Source organism: Typopeltis vanoorti, chromosome 12 (assembly GCF_054136105.1).
Source record: "Typopeltis vanoorti isolate ZY-2024b chromosome 12, IOZ_Tvanoo_1.0, whole genome shotgun sequence".
Lineage (NCBI taxonomy): Eukaryota > Metazoa > Arthropoda > Arachnida > Uropygi > Thelyphonidae > Typopeltis > Typopeltis vanoorti.
Genome location: NC_143560.1, coordinates 77,968,104 through 77,993,202, shown reverse-complemented (window position 1 = coordinate 77,993,202; position 25,099 = coordinate 77,968,104). Strand labels below are relative to the sequence as shown.

At 34.3% G+C, this 25,099-nt stretch overlaps 1 protein-coding gene across 3 annotated transcripts in view; it reads left to right on the top strand.

The window, feature by feature from the left end:
- Positions 1-25,099, top strand: part of LOC150100911 (protein VAC14 homolog) — a 315,351-nt gene that overhangs the window by 166,424 nt on the left and 123,828 nt on the right. For all 3 annotated transcript variants that reach the window (XR_016549127.1, XM_090401162.1, XM_090401163.1), the window contains exons 7-9: positions 1,388-1,494; positions 14,373-14,510; positions 22,287-22,561. Coding sequence is in view for 2 of the 3 variants with exons in the window: in XM_090401162.1 (XP_090257288.1) it covers positions 1,388-1,494; positions 14,373-14,510; positions 22,287-22,561 (520 nt within the window). In the remaining variant the exon portion in view is untranslated. The remainder of the gene's footprint in view (positions 1-1,387; positions 1,495-14,372; positions 14,511-22,286; positions 22,562-25,099) is intronic.

The window sequence follows — 25,099 nt, the reverse complement described above, 5'->3', positions numbered from 1 at the left end:
TACCTACTAAAGTTTTGTTATATTAAAAAAACAATCAGTGAATTCAATAAATTAATTTGCCTAAAAATTGAGACTTAAGCAGAAGAATTCATCATAAAATATTAATACCAGCACTTACGTTTAATATTTTTTATTTGTAAAATATTTGGCTAAATTTCATAGCCATTGTAAATACAGTTATAGGAAAACTCTAAAAAGAACAACAATTTAATTGAAAGCATGTCATATTTATGTGCACTATAGGCTGCAGGGGAATAGCTCTATCTGCATTAATAGTTATTCAAAATAAATTACAATAAATTTAATTGTTTTTAAATATTAGCAAAATTTAATTACAGTTAAAGAACACTCGAATGGTGAGTATTAGTTAATATAACTTCCCAAAATTTGAGAAAAAGTTTTAGGCAATTGCTTTTGTTCAGGTTGTGATTGTGTGCTTCAGCTTTCTTTGTAGTCTTTCCAGAAGAAAGTAACCTTTGTGTAACATTTTGGTTTTGTTCCACTGAATCTGATGTTTCATAGATAAAGTGTGACTTGTTAAACTGGATTTGTTGGGTTCTTTAAGAGAAATGTATTTGTGATGTTCTTCAAGACGAATTTGGGCAGATTGACCAGTTTGCACATAACAACATAGGCCACAAGAGCAGGGGATTCTGTAAATTCCAGGATGAGATAGAAGAGGATATTTGTCTTTTGGTGAGATAAGGAATGTATTAGCATTCTCAACCCAAACCTGAACAAAAGCGATTGCCTAAAACTTTCTCAATTTTGGGAAGTTATATTAACTAATACTCACCATTCATGTGTTCCTTAATTGTAATTAAATTTTGCTTATATTTAAAAATAATTAACTAAATTAATTTATTGTAATTTATTTCAACTATCTATTAATGCAGATGATGCTATTCTCCTGCAGCCTATAGTGTACATAATATCACATGCTTTCAATTAAATTGTTGTTCTTTTTAGAGTTTTCCTATAACTGTATTGACAATGGCTATGAAACTTAGCTGAAAATTTTACAAATAAAAATATTAAATGTAAGTGATTCTGGTATTAATGTTTTTCAGCATTGAACTCAGTTTAAATATTGAATTAGATATGAACTGGGTGCATAATTTAATTATAGAATATATAATTTTATATTTGTGCCTTCAGAACACACAATTTACAGACCAAAAAAAAAATACTGTTGTTGATTAATGATAGATGGTAGATGGCATTGATGGTAGTAGTAGAGAGGATGAGATTTATTTAGCGAAGTAGAGTGTCCTCCTGCAATAAGTCCTTGGACTGCCTGGAGGTGTCACATGATAATAATAATAATAATAATAATTAGGTAAGCTCCTTGAATTTCTTTTTTTAACTAAGATAATTAATTTTTCAGGTGTGAAACAGTCCTTGGAGAGTTCTTGAAAAATATCATAAAAAATAAACAAAAGGTGAAATTTACAAAAATGGTTAATATATTAATTGTTCACTCAGATTCTTCAGGTATGATACAGTTTTTACTTGTTTTTGTTTATTCTAAATTACATATATTTTATTACAATTTACTTTTCCATACTTCTGTCATTTTCAGAAAATGAAAATTTTTTTTTTTTTTTTTTTTTTTGTATAAGATGGGAGTTATGAACTTAAGACTTCAATTCATACCCCATCTAACTGGATTATTTTTTTTAACTTCTTGATTTTTGTTAAAATCAAAAAGTTCAATTATTCATTGAACTTTTTGATTTTAACAAAAAAATTAAAAAAAGGCTTTAATTTTCATTATACATAATTGCCACTATAATAATTTCCTGAAATGTTTGATCAAACAACAGCTGAAAATTATCCATTCGGCAAGAGTGGATGTATAATCAACACAGCATTCTTAGTGTTGATTATAAATACAAGTTTCACTTATTCTCTCAGATCTTCCAGTTGAATCTTGAAATTGTTACAAGTCATCTGGAATCCTGTATTGGAATGCTCTTAAGGTCATGAAATTAAGCATGGAAAAAAATGAGAAAAATATGGCTGCTCAACAGAGATAGTATTATTAAAATATGTATCTATAACTGGTGCAGAGCTTATCATGATTCATTTTCTATTCATTTGAGTTTAAATGAAAGTATTTTACTTTTATTTTTTGTAAGGAGAAGTTTTGAGGTCAAAGAGTGCGAGATGTGATTATAGTGTCCGTCACGATATAAAGCTCATTCAACTTATAAGTAAAATAACGCAGCGCTCTTTCATCAAATAATACTTGCTGGTACACATTCTTTGTTAGCAGGAAAAGTTGAAAATTATAATCATACTGCATCTGTATATCACTGTTAATAAAGGTACTGGTGTGCCATACCACCCAAAAAAAAAGCACAGAATAAAACGTATGTTCTTAAATTTGTATTATTTAAATAAGAGGATATCTCAATAATACAGAATGTAAGTTATCAGCCTTTCATGCATGGAATATTCATAATATATATTATATACAATGGAACCTCGGTTGTCGAACAAATCGGTTTCCAAACATATTTTCTGAACAAAAAACGACCGGTTCCCGAACAGGCAAACCGGCAACCGCATGTTCTGCGGGCTGAGATTATGGCAGAAGAGCGTCAATTACACCATAGCCTACGCTCAGTGCAGACACTTGCTGGAATTTGTGGAGAATTAATTAATTTAAGACACCTATTATATATTATTATTATTATTATTATAAGCTACCTCCATAGAGTCAAAAGACTCATCGTGGGAGACCCAACATTGCATACTAACCGTTATTCACAGTACCTATTATACTTCCTCTTAAACTCATTTCCATTCTTGAATTTGCAGTAGTACCTTTTCTTGATTTTCTTTGTTTTATGGTTTTTTTTTTAATAAATGATTATTAAATAAGCCACCATGGGGCCAAAGAAGGATAGTGATAGCAGCAAATCAAAAAGAAAAATTGTTAGAACCAAGATAGAGGTGAAAAAAGAAATCATATCCAAACATGAAAATGACGTTCGTGTCTTGGATCTTGCTATATACAGTTCGGTATGGAATCAATAATCTGTACAATACTCAAAAATAAAGAGGCGATCAATTTTCATCTATATTTTATCTATTTATTGTGTTTATTCTTTCTGTGTAAGATTCTATGCATTTTCATTGTTTTTGTATATGATTTTATGCATGAAGTACTGTTATAAAGGTTTAAATAAGCAATCGTCTGGGGTTCGGGAATGGATTAATCCACTTTACATTAATTCTTATGGGGAAAATGGTTTCAGTTTTCAAACAAATTGGTTTCCAAACAACCTTTAGGAACAAATTATGTTCAACAACCAAGGTTCCACTGTATTTTAGAATTGAGTTTTTGAAACTAAAATAAAGAGGATAACAAAGGATTTTTTATTAGTCATTGTAAATTTAAAAACTTGTACCAAATAGTTTTGCTCACACCCAACTGGTGACTTCTTCATGGTTTATAAAAAAATACATCAAAAGTGCATAAAAATAGATAACTATAGAATTGTTCAGTGCTAAAAAGAATCATTACAAATAAATTCATCCTTTCATCCTAACATTAATACAAAGTAACATAGCATGCATCAATTATCACCTCATAAAGACTTGAAGATAATTGCTGGAAAAATTGAAGTTTGATAACGTTAAAAGATCTAACATTGATTTCCAGAGATTTCCTTGGTTTCTGTTAAGAGACTCATATAAACTTAAAGATTCTTGAAGAAATCTACAGTAAATATTTTCTTCTCAATATGGCTTAGTGGAAATATCCCAGACTAGTGGGCCAAACCAGATCTTTCCTTTCTTTTTGTGTTCAACATCCTCAACATGTTTCTTCTTGGGTAAACTACATGAGCGTGGTACACTCCCGGGTAAAAGAGTATGCTGTCATTAGATCTGAGATGGCTGTGAATGGTTTGAATTGGCTTGAAAGTCAATCTGATGTTATGATCCTTGAAAAGAGCTGCAATCTTAATAGATTGATTGCCAATGTATGTAATGGTGATCGAATCTCTGTACTGGATGTTCTGATTATCGAGAGAGAGAGGGGTAGTTTGAAAATTTTGTTTATTGTTTGTTTTGGATTATCCATTAAGAATAAATAAATCATCTTTCCAGTGGAGAGGGAAGATGGCTTAATAGTCCCATTGCATAAAGGATGCTCCAAGACAGAGGCAGCAAATTCTAAGCCAATCAGCATCTCAGAAGTGGTGGTTAAGGTATTGGAGATATTGTTGAAAAACAGAATTCAGGACTGGGTCGATAGGAATGTGATACTCTATAAAGGACACCATGGTTTTGTGAAGGGTAGATGATGCCTTAGTAATTTGCTTACTTTTTATAATCAAGTGACAGTGGAGTTAGATTAGGGAAATGGATACTCAGTGATATTGCTAGATTTAGCAAAAGCATTTGACAAGATTCCACATAGAACTTGATTGCATAAATTGGAGCAAATGGGAATGAATATGAATATGGTGTTTTGAAATAGTGGGATAGCTGATGGACAGATATCAGAGTGGTTTATGGAGGAGGTGAGTGACCAATGGTTTACCACAGGGCTCAGTACTTGATCCTCTGTTAGTAAATAATAATATTTGGTTAACCGATCAAGTGTTGATCAATTTTATTAATTAACTGGACCAACTAGTTTCGCCACACTTATCTGTTGGCTTCTTCAGGGCACTTACATTTAGGTTTAAACACTCTCACAATTATGCGTAACTGCAAAACTGACAAGAATAAAAACTGACTAGAATAATTACAAATAAAATAGTATCGAACGTGAGTGAAACATGTATCGCGTGTACAAGATCAGCTAGCTGTTGCTGAGGAACCTTCTGTAGTTTGTATTAAAGTTCATTTCTTCCGTTTTTAAGGCGCTGATTAAAGTGGCATCTCCAACAAGCTCGCCAATCTCCTCAAACAACACAAAATAAGAGTAGCATTTCAGCCTATAGATACTATTCGTAAACTACTAAGATCTCCAAAAGACAACCATCCTTTCTACAAATATGCTGGAGTCTATAATATTCCATGCTCATGTGGCTCTAATTACATCGGACAGACTTCGAGAAGCCTCGAAATCAGGCAAAAGGAGCACATTGGCTATGTCAAAAACAACAGACAGGACATTTCTGGCCTTCGTCTCATTTCTCCACAACTAACCATGTCATCGAGTGGGACAAAAGCTGTTCCCCTTACTTAGAGGAAGACAAGATTACCATTCAAGAATGTTCAAAGAAGCAGCCACAGTCGCCCGTTCTACTGTGAACCTTAACAGAAATCAAGGCCTAATACTCCCAGAGATATGGAAAACCCTAATCAGAGCCTTAAAAACAGAAGAAATGAACTTTAATACAAACTACAGAAGGTTCCTCAGCAACAGCTAGCTGATCTTGTACACGCGATACGTGTTTCACTCACGTTCGATACTATTTTATTTGTAATTATTCTAGTCAGTTTTTATTCTTGTCAGTTTTGCAGTTACGCATAATTGTGAGAGTGTTTAAACCTATATGTAAGTGCCCTGAAGAAGCCAACAGATAAGTGTGGCGAAACTAGTTGGTCCAGTTAATTAATAAAATTGATCAACACTTGATCGGTTAACCAAATATTATTATTTACTAATATATGATTAAGAAAACAACCTTCATGATTGATCCTCTGTTGTTTAATTTGTATATCAATGATATAGGAAATGATTTGACATGAAATATTCAGTTGTTTGCTGATGATACTAAACTGGGATAAGCAATTTAAATGAAGGCGATGCAGAGATCCTGCAGGAGGGGTTAAACATGCTAGCAGTATGGGCAAAAGTAAATGGCAGATTATGTGGTTGAAGAACAACAGTAATAAGCAAGGATAGAGAGGTTATTGTTCTCTATTCCTGCTTGTATAAAGTTTTAATAAGGCCACATATGGACTCCTGGATTCTGTGGGGATGACAAAGTGACAAAGATTGTGGCAGGTCTGTGGAATACTTCCTATATTATGCATCTATCATGTCTCCTAAGAGGAGAACTTAAATGCAGCTATCATGTCTCCTCTTAGGAGACATGATAGATGCATTTAAGTTATTAAAGAGGTTTTATAGGATTGACACTGAAGACTTTTCAGTTCATATCAAGAAGGGAGAGAACAAGGGATCACCAGCGGAAGTTGTATAAGAGTGTGGTTAGCACAGGTATTAGGACTAGGTCTTTTTCTTGGAGGGTGGTGAATGGGTTGAATGAGTTGCCAGAGGTGGTTATGGTTGTTTCATCAGTGATGGAGTTTAAGGAGAGGTATGATAGGTATTTTGTAAATAATGGCTAATGTATGAATATTTGATCTCCCATGATGAGTCTTTTGACTCCATGGGGATACCTGTATAATAATAATGATGATGATTTGAGTTTTTGTACTAAGCTTGGTGGCCACTTTGGCATATTCTTAAGCAAATCATTTGTTTGTTTTTTTTCATGGGTAGCACAAGTAGGATCATGACCAAAGTTCTAGTAAATAGAGAAGTCAGGGTAAATGGGTGATGTTCATAATGACAGTGGTCTTTCCCTTATATGCTTTTGAATATATGATCTTCCATGCAGTCAAAATTGCTTGTTGGGTGTGGTGTGGAAAGAATTTGCTTACTTGGCAATAATATCTCCCCATATTTTACCTTAAAGTTATTCACCACATTTGCATTTACATGCTCTAGCAATATATATACATTCCACTTGCCAATGATTTCTCGATATAAACCATTCTTTGTGGAAACTTTATTATTAGATCTCCAAGTAGTCAAGGGCTAAGGGTGGCCATATATTGTCCACACTAGTTAGTCATTAATTCAACAGGCAGACTGTTTCATCACTCACTCATGGTTCTGTGACAGAAAAATCTAGCTCTTACCTCTTTCTTAACTGCACACAAGCCTAACTTTCAAGAATGTCCTTTTTCCTCCCCCTGCCTTCCAAAAAATGAAAAATTTTATCAACCAATATTCTATAACCCTCTCAACAGTTTATGGACCTTTATCATATCACTCCTCTTTCTTCTGTCTCAGTCCATATATTCTCGATCTATCATCGTAATCTACATTCCATAATCCTGATCTCATCTTTGTAACTCTTCTTTGCAGGCCTTTGGAACCCAGAAACCAAATCTGTACACAGTAGTCGAGGTGCAATATCAAGGCCTTGTAAAGAGGCAGAATGACTCCATATCCTTGCATGTTAATGTTCCTTTCTTTTCATCATTGCAATTATCCTCTGGGTTGTATTTGTAATTTTTGTTATGTGACCTTTGAACTTAAACTTTCTATTCACCATAACTCCAAGATCTCTAGCCTCATCAATTACTCTAAGCATAATCCACAATATAATCCATTGCATAACCATTATCATCTGCTCACACTTCCAGCCTGTTCAAATCACTCTGTAAATGCTGTATATCAGTAGCATCTCTGATTGTCCTACCCCTCTCTTTACATTATCAGCAAACAACTGAAGAACTCCTGTTAGCCCTTTCTGATATCATTAATGTATAGATTAAACAACAGTGGTCCAAGGACTGATCAGTGGGACACACCACTGACTCCTTAAATCTGGCAGATTCACATCTCCTGTATACCACTTTCTAATACCTTTCCATCACCCACCCACTTATTATGCCAGTAGTTGATATATTCCAATCCCATATTCTCTAGTTTATGCAACAGCCTTTCATGTGGTATTATCAAATCCTTTACCAAAGTCTCTAATAGCATCATAGTGTATTTATTACCATTATCTAACTCATCTCTAACATTATTATAAAACAATCTCAGCAATTTGCTCATGATGATGAGCAAATTGCTGAGATATGATCTCTTTTTAGTAAACCCATGCTGTTCCTTGCAAAAATGTCTTTTGTTCACCCATTTCTATATGTAAGTTTGTACTAACTTGTCTAAAATATTAACTGTTACTCTAGAGATACTGATAGATCAATATTGAGACACATCAGTCTTTTCACCACCCTTGTGCAATGGAATTATCATACATTCTTTCCATTCCTGTGGAATCTTTCCTGAGCTAAGACTCAAATTATACAAATATGTCAAAGGCCTAGCCAGTTAGGCTAAATGTTCCTTTAGCACATGTGATGATATTCTCCTGGTTCCAATTGCCAAATTGTTATCTAGGTTGTAAACAGCTCTAGAACCTCTTTCTCATGTGCCTCTCTCTTCATCCAATGTAATGGTAGCACTGTACAGTATGTTATATACACCAGGTTGATAGATCTTGGCTAAGTGAGCATTCATTATTTGAACTATCTTATCTGCTGATAGAAGGGTATGGTCTGCATTCTGTCATGTTATTCTTCAACTTTCATTCTTTTTGGTTGCTTTTAGTCTGTGTAACCAGTTTGTTTTCATACTTCAACTTTTATTTCTATACAGTACTTAACTTTTCTGGCTTGAGCTTTATATATATATTTCATAACTCTCTCACTCTTATTCTCACAGTATTCCTCCTGATTCATAACCTTACTCTTCTATGGATCTCTTGTTTAATAAGATTGCACATTCATTTCACTCCCATTTTATTTGTTTTTCGAACTCTAGAATCACATTCAGATTCAACATCATCAACTTCTCTTGCACTGCTGATATCTTTGCCATTCAACTGATACCATTGAACTAAAGTTGTATTCTCCTGAGTTTGTCATAATTTCCAGATTTGTAATTCAGCATATACCTGTCCTGATTGGAACATCCATATAATTGGCTACTTCCCAGGTTAGGACAGCATGATCACTATCATCAAATGTTGGCAGAGTAGCCACATCCTTAACTGAGACATCTTCTGATGTTATGATTAAATCTAGCACTCTTTGTTCTGGAGTTGCATCTTTCACATACTGCTTGAGAAAGTTTTGTATAACAGCTTAATAAATTCTCATTCTTTCTTATCATGGGATTTCTCTTCTACCCAATCAGTATTTGGATAATTTAAGTCACCATTAATGTTTACTCACTTAACACCTATCAGGGTAAATTGACAATGCATTTTATCATCCCCAGCAGCTGACTGACCAGGTTGGTAGCAACACCTACCATATATATTTCATCCTGTTAACCTCTACTTCACACCAGGCAGCATCAAACTCACTACTACACAGATGGAACATTATTACCATTATTGCTTTCATGTGTTTCTATCCTAACTGGACTCAAGTCATCTGATATCATTAATAATAGTAGTTCCACCTCCTCTCCTATCATTCCTAAAAATACTGTAATCTTTGCACTCAATTCCAGTTACCACATCTGACTCTGCGAGCCAGGTTGTACCAATGGCCAGCAATTTTAGGCCATAACGTATTCACCAAAGTAACAAACTCAACTACTTTGTTTTTAGTGCTCCTGGCATTTGTGTATAGACATCACAAGTTACCTGCTTGCTTTGTCTTATACTTGTCTACTATCTGCTTGGATGTGTTAGGCAACGTTCTCTTTTTTTCTTCTCCCCCCCCCCTTGCTCAGAATGTCCAAACATAAAGTGTAGTCCATCTATTCAGTAGATTCATGACCATCCTCATTGACATTCGTATCACAATTACGTTTACACATCCCAGCTGAATTTACATACACATCTTCAGCATTCCTCCCAAGAATTTATTCATCACTAACTTTTTTACCATGCTCTTATACGATTTCCAGATGTAGACTCTCTTTCTTCCCTATTTCTTTCTACCTCTCTCACTCTCTTAGTCAATCTCCCCATGGCTGGAGACATGATCTGATGTGTTAGTCTTCTCCCTTTGTCTCTGTCTTCTCTCTTCTGAGTGTATCCTCCAACCTTAGTCTAATAGGAGCAAGAATTTGATCTAGCCATCTTCCATGGGGGTCTGCTTCTAGTTCCTGGTCTCTTGCCATACTTGAAGAATTTTTCAATGTTCTCTCCCTTTCTTCTTGACATGTGTCCAAAATATCCAAAGATTCTTTCTTCCATGTTGCAGAGACTCATTCCAAGATTTAATTGATCTCTAATGCTCAGGCTGGTTCTTTTCTCTGTCCAAGCATCCTTCTTCAAAAGCATTGATCATTTTCTTAAATTGTCTTGTTCAGTATCCAAGACTCCACGCCAGAAAGAACCACAGAGAAAACCAAGATCTGACCAGTCTGATCTTTGTGTTGATGTTTTTCTGTTCTTCCAGAACTTTATGGGCTATCATTGCAGATCTTTCCATTATAATCTGTCTTCATGCTTCCTCCATATGACTCCCATAGACAGAGATCAGTGAGCCCAGATAGATAAAGTAATCAATTTTATCTGTGTTAGTAAGCATCCCAGAAGTTTCCATTATGATTACTATCTAGGATCATCAGCCTTGTTTTATCGATCTTGAATCCATAGTCAAACTATGCCATTCTATTTTGAAAGTTTTTTCACTTGGTTATACTATAAATTAAAGATGCCAAGAAAATTACATTCTTGGTTTCATTCTTTATCCAAGAGTAAGCAAACAAAGTTTGTGTGTGAAGTCACTTCATGACTGGGCTACTTGTACATGGAAGCTAATGACTTCCCATCAGTTGCCTTAGTATCCCATAATGCAGTGCACATATCCTTGATGAAATTGTCTTTCAGTTCATTTCTCATGAATTACTTTCTTCAGAGATTTACTTCTTTAATGAAGTGTGGATTTTTGGTGTTGTCCTTCAGTGAATTACTTTTAAATTATGTTTTGATAATTGCTTTATCATTTAATTATTTTTCAGTGAACCACTTTTTAATAATCCAGTTCAAGATTCACCGAAATAACATTGTCTTGTTATTTTGATGAATTTTTTGTATACCTTTTAATAAGGCTTACAACAATAATGAAATATACAGTAATTTTTATACAGTTATGTTACACCCTGATACCTTAAGAATGTAGAATTCCCAGTTATCATGGTGTAACATGAAGAGAAAATAAAATAAAACCCCTGTATAAAAGCTAATAGATGAATTATTTAAAAGAAAGAAAAATATTCTTGCATCCAAGTAAAATATATGTCAAAAAAAGTGTTTTGTTGAACTAAATAATAAAAGAAGGAATGTATTACAGTTGTGATATAAAAAAAAAAATTTGCTAAGTAAGACAGAAAGGATTAGTCATAAGAAATTGTATGTGAGGGGCTAGAGATTAAAATATTAAGTAAATTCATAGAAAGATTTTGGAAGGGGGATTAATTTAGAGGCTAGCAAAAGAAAAACAATAGACTATCACTCAGGGTCAATTCCCGAATTGAGACGTCATCACGTGTGAGTCACGGGCTCGCCGACCAAAGGATGTTTGGCAGAAAAACGCCACCCTAATTGGTTGGTGAAGTCGAATCAAGTAAGGGGCGGAGAAAAGAAATTAAAGAAGGTGCCGTTAGGAGTCAAGGTATAAAAGGGTTAGAAACCCCCCACAAGGACTTTTTTCCCCGGATAGTTTCTTCACGAGTTCCTTCGTATAGGTTTCATGTGGTTTTCCTGAGTGGCGGGATTGGAGTTAATCTCCGCCGTCACAACAAGGAAACAAAAGTGAGCGGGATTTCGATTCCGTGTTTCCTATGGTAAGAAACGAGGAATGCCATTTAGCCAAAGAAAATAAGTTATTGTCTAAGTGTTTCATCATCCAGTGACAACTACGAAAAAAAGGAAATCTGTAAAGAAGTCGGTGTCCACATGGCGAGTTTCACAGCCATTGCATAGATGATTCTAAAAGTGTCCGTAATTCAAGTACAAGAAGTTAAGATCGTGTAAGCACAGTTTAGTGCCAAAAAAACTTAGGAGTAACAGATTATTAGAGAGATCATACCAGGATAGAATAATCGGATAAAGGTAGAGGCCAATATAGAAAACTCAAGAGAAAAAGGTACTGTAAAAATCTCATGTTAACTGAAAATCGTCTGTAATTGTTATCATTATTCTATTACTGAACTGTTGAAGAGACTAAAGAAAGTTATACTAGGCCTTTAGTGCATGACTGATTATAATGAAAGTATACTTGTTAATATTAATATTATATAAGTAATTATGTGTCCTAAAATTTATGCATGTGTATTGTAACTTATAGGAAAGTTTTAAATGTCAAAGTTATGTGTTAGTACAGTGAAAGGATAATTTAATCTACATAGTTTTGGATAGTTAAATAGAGTGAATTGATTACATATGTCCATGTGCTGCAGCATATAGCATATTCAGACTAATAGAGGGTTAGCTAAAGTGCTAATTAGATAAGGGATTATACATATGATTGTATGAGTCGAATTTGTCGTGGCAGCATGATCGCATTACTCATATAGAATCATACCCAAATTACTTGTGATAAGCTAATGTTACTTTGTAAATATTTTCTTAGTATTGAATTGAATTATATTAGAAATTGAATCGTACCATGCTAATGAGTTTAATAAACCTTTTTTCATTGATAAAACAGTTGTCTGAAATTGCTGCCCAATGCACCACTTGAAAAACAAATGAACCTAATCACGTGGGAAAATTAATGTGTAAGAAAACGAGATAAAGTGTCACGACTGCAATATTGTTTCACATTCAGACATATTTTAGTAATTGCTCCTTGTTTTTGTATTTAATATCTCAAACTAAATGTCCCAAAAGGTGCAGTATAATATAAATATTAGGGACACTAAGGGGAGAAATACTTAAATATTTGTATTTTTGGATGATATCTCGTGCATAGATAAAAGTTGAATATAGATAAGTATAATTTCACTAGAGAGAAAAATAATCAAAAAATGGGACCCAACAATTATTTATACATTGATTTTCAATTTCAGTTAAAGAATTAATGTCACCAATGTGAATCCAGTTCAAAATTCACTGAAATAACATTGTCTGAAATAACATTCACTGAAATAACTTGTTATTTTGGTGAATTTTTTGTATACCTTTTAATAAGGCTTACAACAATAATGAAATATACAGTAATTTTTATACAGTTATTTATACATTGATTTTCAATTTCAGTTAAAGAATTAAATGTCACCAATGTGACATTTACTTCTTCAACGAAGTAAATGTCACATTTACTTCATGGATTTTTGGTGTTGTCCTTCATGAATTACTTTTCAGTAAATTATGTTTTGATAATTACTTTATCATTTAACTATTTTTCAGTGAACCACTTTTTAATAATCCAGTTCAAAATTCATCGAAATAACATTCCCTTGTTATTTTGATGAATTTTTTGTATACCTTTTTTTTAATAAGGCTTACAACAATAATGAAATATACAGTGATTTTTATACAATTATTTATACATTGATTTTCAATTATGACCAATGTCACATTTGCTCATATGATGATTTTTGGGACATGACATTCAATTGATGCATAGTATTAACTGTTGTAAACACTTTTCATTTCGCTATTAACTTAATTTTTATTTTAACAATTATAACAGCAGCAGTAAGAGGGGTAAGTTTAGCCTGAGCCCCATCTGTCATAACTTACTACATCTCTCTGTTTGTTGAACTGTTTATAACTATTATTTTATTTTATTGTTGATGGCAGATAAAAATCAAAGTAAGGATTGCTTCCAGTGAAAGGATTTTTAAATCTATTTACATTAGATACCAAGATTAAAGTTATTAAATTTCATGACATTGGTGTATCAAACAGATGGGGCTTAGGCTAAACTTACCTCTCTTACTGCTGCTGTTATAGTTAAAACAAAAATTAAGTTCATAACAAAATGAAAAGTGTTTACAACAGTTAACACTACAGTTATCTACAAATATGACAATGATATTGCTGAAATGGAAAAGTTTTTAATGGTGTAGATAGAGATGATCAAGCTAGTTGACATGTTCCCTTCCTTCAGTACCTTTTTCAGTTTCTAACTTTTTTTTTTTGTTTGCAAAAATTATTCTAAATTTTTTATTTGCATAACTGATAAATAAATGCCTTGTTTACATTTTAAGCAGTCATATACACCCAGTATATGACTGCTTAAAATGTTATGAAACCATTACATACGATTGTGTGTGTTGGGGGGGGGGGGGTCTGGAATGTGTGGTGTGATTGGGGTATGCCTATATAACCATAACATGCGATGTATGCATTTGATGCTTGACTAGTTTTTGATTTGTTAGTGCTATATTCCTCTAGTGTAATCTAAAAAAAGTTTAAAATATATCTGTAAGCCAAATAGCTAAAAAATAAGTTTTTGACATCTTACTATAGTTTAACAGTTAAAGAATGGTAAAGATGCCACTAAACATGCAAAAATATGAAAACAACATCATTGCTGTTTTCTCAAAATAGTGGATTCCATTATTAATTTTATTGTATTAATTCAGTTAACATTTTAATTACATGCATTTTATTTTTCCTTAACAGAAGAGCTTGTCCAGTTTACAGCTATTACTTGGCTGAAAGAATTTGTCAATCTTGCAGGATGCACAATGCTTCCTTTTGCATCAGGCATTTTAACTGCAGTGTTACCTAATCTTGCCCATGATGTGGAAAACAGAAGACGTATCATTTTGTTGTTGTTGTTATTATTATTAACAGCACTTGAAGTTTTACTTATAGTAGAGTTTTGATTAACTTTCCTTCAATTTACCAACAATCTGCTATAAATGAAGCAGTTTTGTTATTAGTCTGTACAGAGTAAGTTTATGATGAGAGTTGGAAATACAAAGAGTGAATTTAAAAAAAAAAACATAGATAACAAAAGAGATACTAAAACTAATGGATAAAAGAAAACCTGGAAAAATAATCCTAATGGAAAAGCAGACTATAAAAGATTATATGGACAAATAAAAAAATAAATGTAGAGAAGAAAAACATAGACAAATCAGTAATAACTGCCTAGAAGTAGAGAAATTAGATAAAGAAAATAAAATAGTTGAGTTACATTCAAATATAAAATACTTAATAATAAAATAAAATAAAAAATAATAATTATAATTATTATCATTATTGCCAGCCTGGTTGGCCAAGTGGTTAGCATATCCACTCTCCAGCCAAAAGACTGCGGGTTCGAATTCTGCCGTGGCCATGGATGTTTGTGGTTGTGAAAATACTAGTGGTGGTTATGGACAGTAGATGCCATTGGTGTAGGTGATGCAGTTCGCTGTAGTTGATGGATTCAGTGGTGGAGACAGAGTTGTAGAGTAGGTGTCCTCCCTCGATGAGTCCTTGGACTCCCTGGAGGTGTCATGTAATAATAATAATAACTAGCCAACAGTTAAAAGATAAGAATAAGAAATTATTATAAATTCAGACGATACGATACAAAGATGTGAGGAATATCTAACAGAACTGTTAGATATTACTCACATATGCCCTATGACTATAGGGCAAGCAAACCTATGATCATTGTTAATTCAAATAATTGAGATATATTTAAAGAAGAAATGGTAAAAGCAATAAAAGAACTTAATGGTAAAATAATATGATATGATGCAATATCAGCAGAGTTAACTTAGTTAATAAAGAAGATAGAGGGGGAAAATGAACAGATTATTTAATAGAAATGAAGACATCAGAAAAGAAATAGATATTTACGAGATAGATGAAAAGATCAAGGAACATAAAGAGAAATGGAAAGAATATCTATTTAGGATGGAAAGATATCAGCTATCAAAAGAGGCGGATAGATGTAGAACAAAGGAAAAGAGAGAGAGAGAGAGAGAGGAAGACCAGTGAAGCCAGAACAAGGCAAATGTCTAATCCTTGAAGAGAAGAAGAAGAATATGTATGATTCAGGAATATACCACCAGAAGACAATTTTAGAACAATCAGTAACATATCCCATGTTTTAAAAATACTATTGAAAATAATAAAATAATAGTAGTAATAATAAATGTCTTATAGAATTGATGCCATATTATTAACATCAGACCTTCATCGAATCAAAAGACTCATCATGAGAGGTACATACTGTTTTCACACAAGGCCACCAAATATCATATCACTTGCTTTATTGGGGGGGGGGGGGTCTGGAAAGTTCTAGAACAAAAATTAATTAATTTTATCTTATATATCCTAAAAGAACAAATTATTAAGATTTAATGAAATATGGGAGTTAAAGGGGTTTAAGATATGTTCTTTCTTTCTTGTAGTTATATCAGTTGCTTTCATATCATTTTTGTTCTAGGTTTTATCAGAACTTCTGGACTCCTCTCATAAACTCATTCATTGTATCTATATCTGTGCATTCCATTCACCAACCACTCTTCATGAAAAGAACCTGCTCCTTATACCCTTGTTCACACCCTCCTTATGTAGCTTCCAGAGTAGAACTCCTTGTTCTACTTCTCCTTCTCCCATTCTATAAAAATTTCTTCTACATTAACCTGGTAACAACCCATTATCACCTTAAATGTCTCAATTACATCCCTTCTCTTCCTCCAGTTCAGATGGCTTTGCATACTTCATTCCTACAATCTATCCTTATTTCCCACATTCCAAAGACCAGTTACAACCTTAGTCAGCCTTCTCTGGACCCTTTCCAGTATATCCTCATCACCATGAAACCACAGGACCAAATCTATGCACAGTAATCCATATGAGGGCTTATCAAGATCAGAACCTCTTTATTTTGTCACATTAAGGTCCTCTGCATTATTGCCATAATCTGATGTGATGTCTTCATAGCTTGTTCAGTGTAACCTCTGAACTTCAGATCCTTGCCAGTACCGCTCCAAGGTCTTTTGTCTTCTCGACTTCTTGCAAAATTTCCCCAACAAGTGTATACTTACCTCCCATGTTGTTTACCAAATTTCAGAACCTTACACTTTGCAACATTGAACTTACAGTTCCATACTGTTTCCCACTATACAATCTATGCAAGTCTTCCTGTAAAGGCCACGACTTCTGCTTGATTCCTTATTACTTTCCCCAGTTTTGCGTCATCTGCAAATATTTGTTAAATCAGTTAAACCTATCCCAGTATCATTAATATACAAATTAAATAACAATAGTCCCAAAACAGATCCCTGCAGTGTACCAATAGTGACCTTCCTCTTTCAGGATATTGCACCCTCCATGCACAACTGAGAGCCATTTGCCTATCCAGCTCACTAATCTATAATCCAATCCTATCTCCTTCAGTTTAGTTACCAACTTGTGGTGTTGTAATTTATCAAAAGCCTTTGCAAAATCTAAGTATACCACTGTATATTCAACTCTCTTGTCCAATACATCCTCATCACCTTGTTATAATGCATAATCAAGTTGGTAAAACATGACCTCTCTTTAACAAACCTGTGCTGACAAGCAAGAGAATATTGCTAATATCAACCCAAATTTGTATCCTAACTGCAACTCCAGATATACAGATTTGTCTATAATTTGTAACCTTAGCCTTATCACTGCCTTTGTGAAGTGGAACAGTTTTACCTTCCCTCCACTCCTTTGGGACTTGTGCTGCTACAAGACTTAAACAAGTAGGATAAGGCTCATGTGAATATTCCCTTAAGACATGTCATAAGGTCCTATTGCTTTATTGATATCAAGCTTACTCGACTCATATACCTCTTGCTCACACACACTCATCAAGAGGTATATGAGGAGTTTCTCATGATTTTCACACTGATGAGGGTGAAACACCCTGATGAATTGCTTACTTAATACCTCAAGTATGTCTTTTGCAGTGGTTTCCAAATCATCTTTAATATTACCTTGCCATAATCATTCTTTCTGCTTGCCACATTGTTGATAAAACTCCTTAGGGTTTTCCTTGTGCTGATTTCTGCTCATACTGCACTTTTGATTTTCTTTATACTCTTTGTGGGTGACCGATTATTACCATTACTCATCTTGCACTCTCTCCGAACTGCTGCTTTCTTCCAGATTTCATGCTTAGTACTCTCACTCATCCATTTTACATCTACCCTATTCAGCATTTTGACCTTCAGAATACATTCACACATTGATGTTGTTTAGTATCTCTGTCAGTTCCCAAGCAGCATTTATATTTCTGCTCAACTCCTCATTTTGTTGTATAGCTCCAAGCTGTCTCCTAAGCTTCTCATAATCAGCAGCCTTGTAATCTCACATATATCCTTTCCACACAGAAGTCTCTGATGCTCACTCACTGATGGTCCTGATGTTTATCTCTCAAGAACACGGGAAATTCATTTTCCTTATTCCCAAAGGCTATCTCTTCATTCCAGTCTATGCTGCCATAATTAAAATCGCCCATAATATCACCCTATCCTTCTTTACTAACTCAAGTTGCTTGTACATTTCTTCATCCCACCCTCCACATTCCCTGGACTATAACAACATTCACCAAAATATCTCTTCCTGACAACCTTCATCTCATATCACGCTGCTTTCAAACCATTGCCATTGTTTCACTCTTTCATATCTACCTTATGTGGACATAATTCCTCTGCTATCATCAGTAGCACTCCCCCCCCCTTCTTCTTTCTCTCCTCATAAAAAAAAAAAAAAAAAAACTGTACTTTCTATTTCTATTCCCATCAGGAAATCATCCTCATTTTTCACTCATTTCAACAGTTTTTGAGTTAATAAATAATCAGTGAAACAATTTCATCTCCCTTATTATGTTCATGGCATTTGTAAATAAACGCGCTGAAGATCTCTTTTGGGGCTATAACCAGTACCCAAATCACCTGTTGGTTGTGATTTCCGCACCACTTACCCTCATTAAGTGGTGATCATTCCCTCAGCCTCAGTACCACCCCCACCCCCCAATCCTGATCCATTTCTATGCTGATCATTCCCTTACACACATTCACTACTGCTTCCAGCATCCACTCTCTCTCTGTGTTGTGTCTCTCTGTACGCTCCATTTCCTGTTCCTCTTATATTCCTTTTTTCACTTCTCTCACACACTATCACTACTATTTCCACTACCAAGCACTTCAGTCTCATCTGTTCCACTCTTCTGATCTTTCACTTCACCTCTTACTTCCTCTAGTCTCTTACTTGCATCACATACTGCTCTTCCTTCTAGCAATGGTTTCTCCATTTCACTCACTCCAGAGCCATTCAAGTGCAATCCATCATTTTTGTTCTAATCCATTCTTTCCTTAAATACATGCCATACACATTGAAGTTGTGTAAGAGCTGGTGAAGAAAGGTATGAGGAGTAGATTTTTTACATGGAGAATTGTGAATGAATGGAATGCATTACCAAAATATGTTGTTACTATAGGAAGTATTAAGGAATTTAAATTTCAGTACAATAAATACCTCCCACGATGAGTATGCTGACTTCATGGAGGATATAATAATAAATAGGAAACTCAACATTTTTCATCTTTTAATCATCACCAGATTTAGTATATTGATCTACATAACATTCAAGTTATGTAGAACTTAATTTACAGAAATAAAGCTTATTAATTTGTATATCTTGATAGTTCTAGTGCAATGGATGCAGTTGATGAATTTTTATAGTAAATACTTATGTTTTACTAAATCACTTAAGGAATTGACAACGTTGATATAAATTAAATTACACTTTAATAAATATTTCCAATATTTCGGCAATGTCACATTGCCATCTTCAAAAGGAACTTAATCAATAAGAACAAATTAATAAGAAATAAAGCTTATTAATTTGTATATCTTGATAGTTCTAGTGCAATGGATGCAGTTGATGAATTTTTATAGTAAATACTTATGTTTTACTAAATCACTTAAGGAATTGACAACGTAGATACGAATATATATTAAATTATACTTTAATAAATATTTCTGATATTTCGGCAATGTCACATTGCCATCTTCAAAAGGAACTTACAAAAAACGCAAGTGCACGTAGGCACTACAACACAGTAACTGAGAAAGAAGTGATGAAGCTATTGTTCTTCTAAAAGTCCTGATGGTGCCCCCTAGCGGGCTAAGTAGGTATTCTTGGCCATTGGGCTGAAGGTTTGCTGATGTAAGCCTCCCAAATTTGGGGCAGTCTCATACAACCAAATGTGTTGAGGTTTGGAGAGTTTCTTAGGACTGAGGCTGATTCCATAAATAGTCTTTCGAATTTGTATTTGCTATGGTGTATTACTGTAGCTTTCTTCCACCGTATTATGTGGCGTGTATCCAGAGCATGGTCTGCAAGACCAGAATGGCTGTACTTGTGAAAGTGGATGTAGTCCTTGTGTTCTGAAATTCTGATATTCGCTGTTTGGCCAAAGTAAAACAGTTTACAGCTGCAAGGGACCTGGTATACACCAGGTAGGTCTAGGGGAAGTGGTTGGTCTTTAGTGGAGCGGATAAGGGATGCCGATTTTCTGTATAGTCTGTAACAGGAGGTCAAGTCATGTTTTTTTAAGATTTTGGTAATTTGGTAATTAAAAAAACATGACTTAACCTCCTGTTACAAACCATACAGAAAATTGGCATCCCTTATCTGCTCCACTAAAGACCAACCACTTCCCCTATACCTACCTGGTGTATACCAGGTCCCTTGCAGCTGTAAACTGTCTTACTTTGGCCAAACAGGCAGGACAGCGAATATCAGAATTTCGGAACACAAGGACTACTTCCACTTTCACAAGTACGGCCATTCTGGTCTTGCAGACCATGCTGTGGATACATGCCACAGAATACGGTGGAAGAAAGCTACAGCAGTACACTGTAACAAATACAAATTCGAAAGACTATTTTTGGAATCAGCCTCAGAAACTCTCCAAACCTCAACAAATTTGGTTGTATGAGACTGCCCCAAATTTAGGAGGCTTACATCAGCAGACCTTAGACCCAACGGCCAAGAACACCTACGTAGCCCACTAGGGGACACCGTCAGGACTTTTAGGAGAACAATAGCTTCATCACTTCTTTCTCAGTTACTGTATTGTAGTGCCTACATGCACGTGTCTTTTTTGTAAGTTCCTTTTGAAGATGGCAACGTGACGTTGCAGAAATATCAGAAATATTTATTAAAGTATAATTTAATATATATTCGTATCTACGTTGTCAATTCCTTAAGTGATTTAGTAATGCATAACCAACGTATAAGCCTGTCTACGAGAAATACTTGTTGTTTCTACTAATTCAGCTATTATGGAAATCATCAGTAACAACAATTAGCAAAAATGAATTACATATGTAAGTTATGTAATCCATATTTCATTGAAAAACATTAAGTGACTTGTAAAGTTGAAAACTATAGTGGATATGAAAATGTGTAATGAAATTTTGATATCAATTTCAGTCAGGTTCCATAGATTCATAACTGTTTTTCAGTAATTTATAGAATGACTGACTATTCAGTGTCCAATTATCTACAGCAATACCCGTAGCAAATACAAATTCAAAAGACTACAGTTGTGCAAAACAGTATTCAAACCTGTCTTAATTATAGATCTGAGAGTTGTATTAAAAGTAAAGCAGTTATTTAAAAATTACTGAGACCACATAGTTCTGGAGAAAATTCCGAGAGAGAACCAGTGGCATCATTGGCAGAATCATATTAGAAAATAACTTGGCAGAGTGGGATATAAAATATTAGTTAGACAAGTGTTTTGAAGCCAAAATGTCCGAAAAAAGATCCATAGGAAGACTGAAATAGTAATTGACCACCATAAGTAATAGACAAATTTGAAAAAAATTGTTCATGTGGAAACTAGTTAGGGGATATTAATTATCATATTTTTTTGGATCATAAGACGCATCTTTTTACATAGAGAGATAGAATTGGGGTGCATCTTATGGTTCCGAAGGTAGGTAATACTGGGTAAGTCTTGGATTCCCATGTTTTCAATGCGAGCCAAACACGTTTCGCTACATATGTTGGAATCCCCAATTTATATACGAAAATTTTACCGGTATGAATAGTAGTTAGTGGGCGAGTATATGTGGTTTTGAACAGATGAGATGATTATTAAGTCTTTTAAAAAATGTGGCATAAGTAATGTGACGGATATTACTGAAGATGACTTTGTTTTTGCAGAGAGTGATAACAGTAGTTCAGACAATAATACGAAAAGTGACAGAAATGAAATTTAAGATTTGTGAATATTTTTATATAATAATATATTTTTTCTAAAAATTGTCTCATAAATTTGGGGTGTGTCTTATCGTCCAAAAAATACAGTATATTAGAGTGTCATAAGATGTGGTTAGCTGTTGCTAATATACATCATTTAAATTGATAAAAAAAAATTAAAAAAAACTTGCTTCTAATAAAATCTGCTATAATTTTGTATCCTGAATACAGCATTTCAAGTAAGCTTTTATTATTATTATTATTTTCATATTAGCTCCAAAATAAATTGATTTTTTATTCTAATGAGAGTAGGTGAATTTTCTTAACTTTTTTTTTTAAAGATATCATTGAAACAGCTAAACTTGTAAACCAAAGCTTAATGGATCTGATTACTTTGGAAGATGATAGAGGACTTCCTGAAGGATCAGAGGACAGTTCAGATACTACACTTACTGACCATAAAGATAAGGAACTGTCAACTACTGGCGAAAACACGCAGCTGGACTTTAATTCTGTTGTCAGTGTTCTCACTAAACAGTTGAAGCATGAATCTATGCAAACACGAATTGCTGTACTACACTGGATCTATCATTTATATATTAAAGTTCCAAATAAGGTATTTTGCTAGTAGATATTAAATGTTTTTCTAAATATGAATAGTAATAAGTTTTATTGTTTTGTCAATAACTTTTTTTTTATTGTTTTGTCGATAAAAATAATAACTTTTAATGATTCACAAATAATGGTGTGATAGTTATGGTTCCATATCTTCTAGCTATGCAGCTAATGCTGGGCTCCCACAAGATTCTGTCCTCTCACCTACCCTGTTTCTTCTATACATCAATAACCTGCTCCAGAGAGCAGGTCATTGATGTGTAGCCTACATTCCTCCTTCTCACTTGACAAATCTTGCACTAAACAAACTACCACAACTCACAGAGCAGCAACCTCTGCAAGCCTCAATTCTGATCTCCAAACCATTCTTTGATTGGGCTCAGATAACCTTGTCGATTTCAGTGCTGCAAAACACAGTTTTGCCTTATTTCCCACACAAAAAAAAAAAAAAAAAAAAAATATTCTTATTACTTTACCCCAAACAACTATTAACCCTGTACAAATCACAAATCTGCTCATCCATCAAGTATGGCTCGCACATCTGGGGAGGTGGCCCCAAGAGCTCCCTAAAAATACTTGACACAGTGCAGAAGAAAGAGTCAGACTGATTAATGACTTGCCTTACCAACTCACTCCAAACATTCTCACACAGATCTTCTGTAAATGTTTCCATGGCAAATGTTCTTCAGAACTGTTATCAACAATTCCCCCCCCCCTCCCATCTCTCTCTCTCTCTCTCTACCAAATCCATTGAAATGTGTATCGACCACCCAACATCCCTTCATAGTTAAACTCCGTACTTGCAGAACAAATTTCTCTTCCTCCTTCATTCCTACTCTTGCTGTATTGTGGAAAAGCCATCCCTTCCATGTGTTTCGCAAGGAATACAATGCACAGGCCTTCATCCAATGTGAACAAGTTCCTCATTTCCAAATTATTTTCTCATACATGGTACTAATGTACTGTGGTTGACCAACCAACCACTCATATAGGCCCAACATAAAATTAATAATAATGATATTTAAATACCTATTCTACTTCTTTAATAAATTATAACTTTTTTTTTGCATTATTTTACCTTCTCAAAATTATTTCCTTGAGAGGATAGCCATCATACTGCATGCACTGTTGCGCGCGCACACACACACACAAACAGAAGCTCATCATAAGCTGCCACATTGTTTCTTTTCACATGTATGCTTTTCTGGGTCAGTCACTTATGTTTGCAGGTTCTGCTTTTCTGCATTTTGCTTATCAGATCAAAAAGAACACATCACAAAACTGAAAAATCACAACAAATATCTCAAGTTGCATAATGGAGACATTCTAATCCATTTGTAGGGAGTCATGGTAGCATTCTTTTGAAATCATATTTTTCACAACTTGTAGTTTTTATATACTCATTATGAGAAGTGGTTCAGCCATGCAGATTTGGTAAACTGATTATTATGACAGCAAGTTCATTTCCAAAGCAATTATGCTTAATGATCCCCCCTTCCTCCATACCAAACTGGCACCGACTGATGTTGTGATATGAAACATTAACAAAAAATTTATAATAAACCAGTATCAAAATTTTTATATTAAGCAGAATAGTTCAGGGCCATAGTTTGCAGTATGTTCATAACCATCTTTAAGCAGAACTGTACCCTATCATTCATTACAATGTTTAATTCAGAATTGGTTATCATATAGGAGAATTTGTTGAATGGCTTACAGAGTGCTGAGTAGGCTGTCAGTTGGTTTTGTTTCAGAGGAATCATGTTATTGATTTCTGGATTTGATGGAGGAAGTCTTCAGGTAGTGTTAATACATTGAAGATGTGCCATAGCATGCTAGCAGATGTCTGGTTGATGATTAGCCCTCTTCCCTGAGTGAAGAAGTTGCTCGTATGTTGTGCCATTTACCTATCACCTGTGTAAGTGAATAAACAGTGTAGAAGTGAGATGGGCGACAGTGGAATCAAGCAAGCAAGTAGTGTGGCAAAAGAAGTTATGGAAAGAGTACGAGATTATTTGTAATGAACAGATGCATGAAGAATACAAACTGCTATGGTTGCTCTGCTATGGTAGCAGAGTAACCATAGCACTGATGAATGAACAGTTCATCAGTGTATATTATGCTGGTGTGAATGATGCTGTGCAAACATGAACATGTAGAAGGGAGGCAACTATTAGAAGAATTCAAAGTGAAAGAATTGGAAGTGTTTGAAGTGTTGTTTGAGTTAGATGTTAATAAGGCTCTGGGAATGGATGACATATCACCACGTATTTTTAAAGAATGTGCAAAAGAGTTAGCCATGCCCTTGACTTGGTTATATAATAAGTCTTGCAGTGGGGAAGGTTCCTAAAGAGTGGAAAGAAAGGAAAATAGGCAAAAGCAATATAGACTAATCTGTTTATCTGTAGTTGTGGTCAAAGTGTTGGAAAAATTAGTTAAGAATAGAATACAGGATTTTGTTGATGGACATAAGATTCTCTCTGATGGTCAGCACGGGTTTTTGAAAGACAGGTCTTGTTTTAACATTCTGCTTACATTT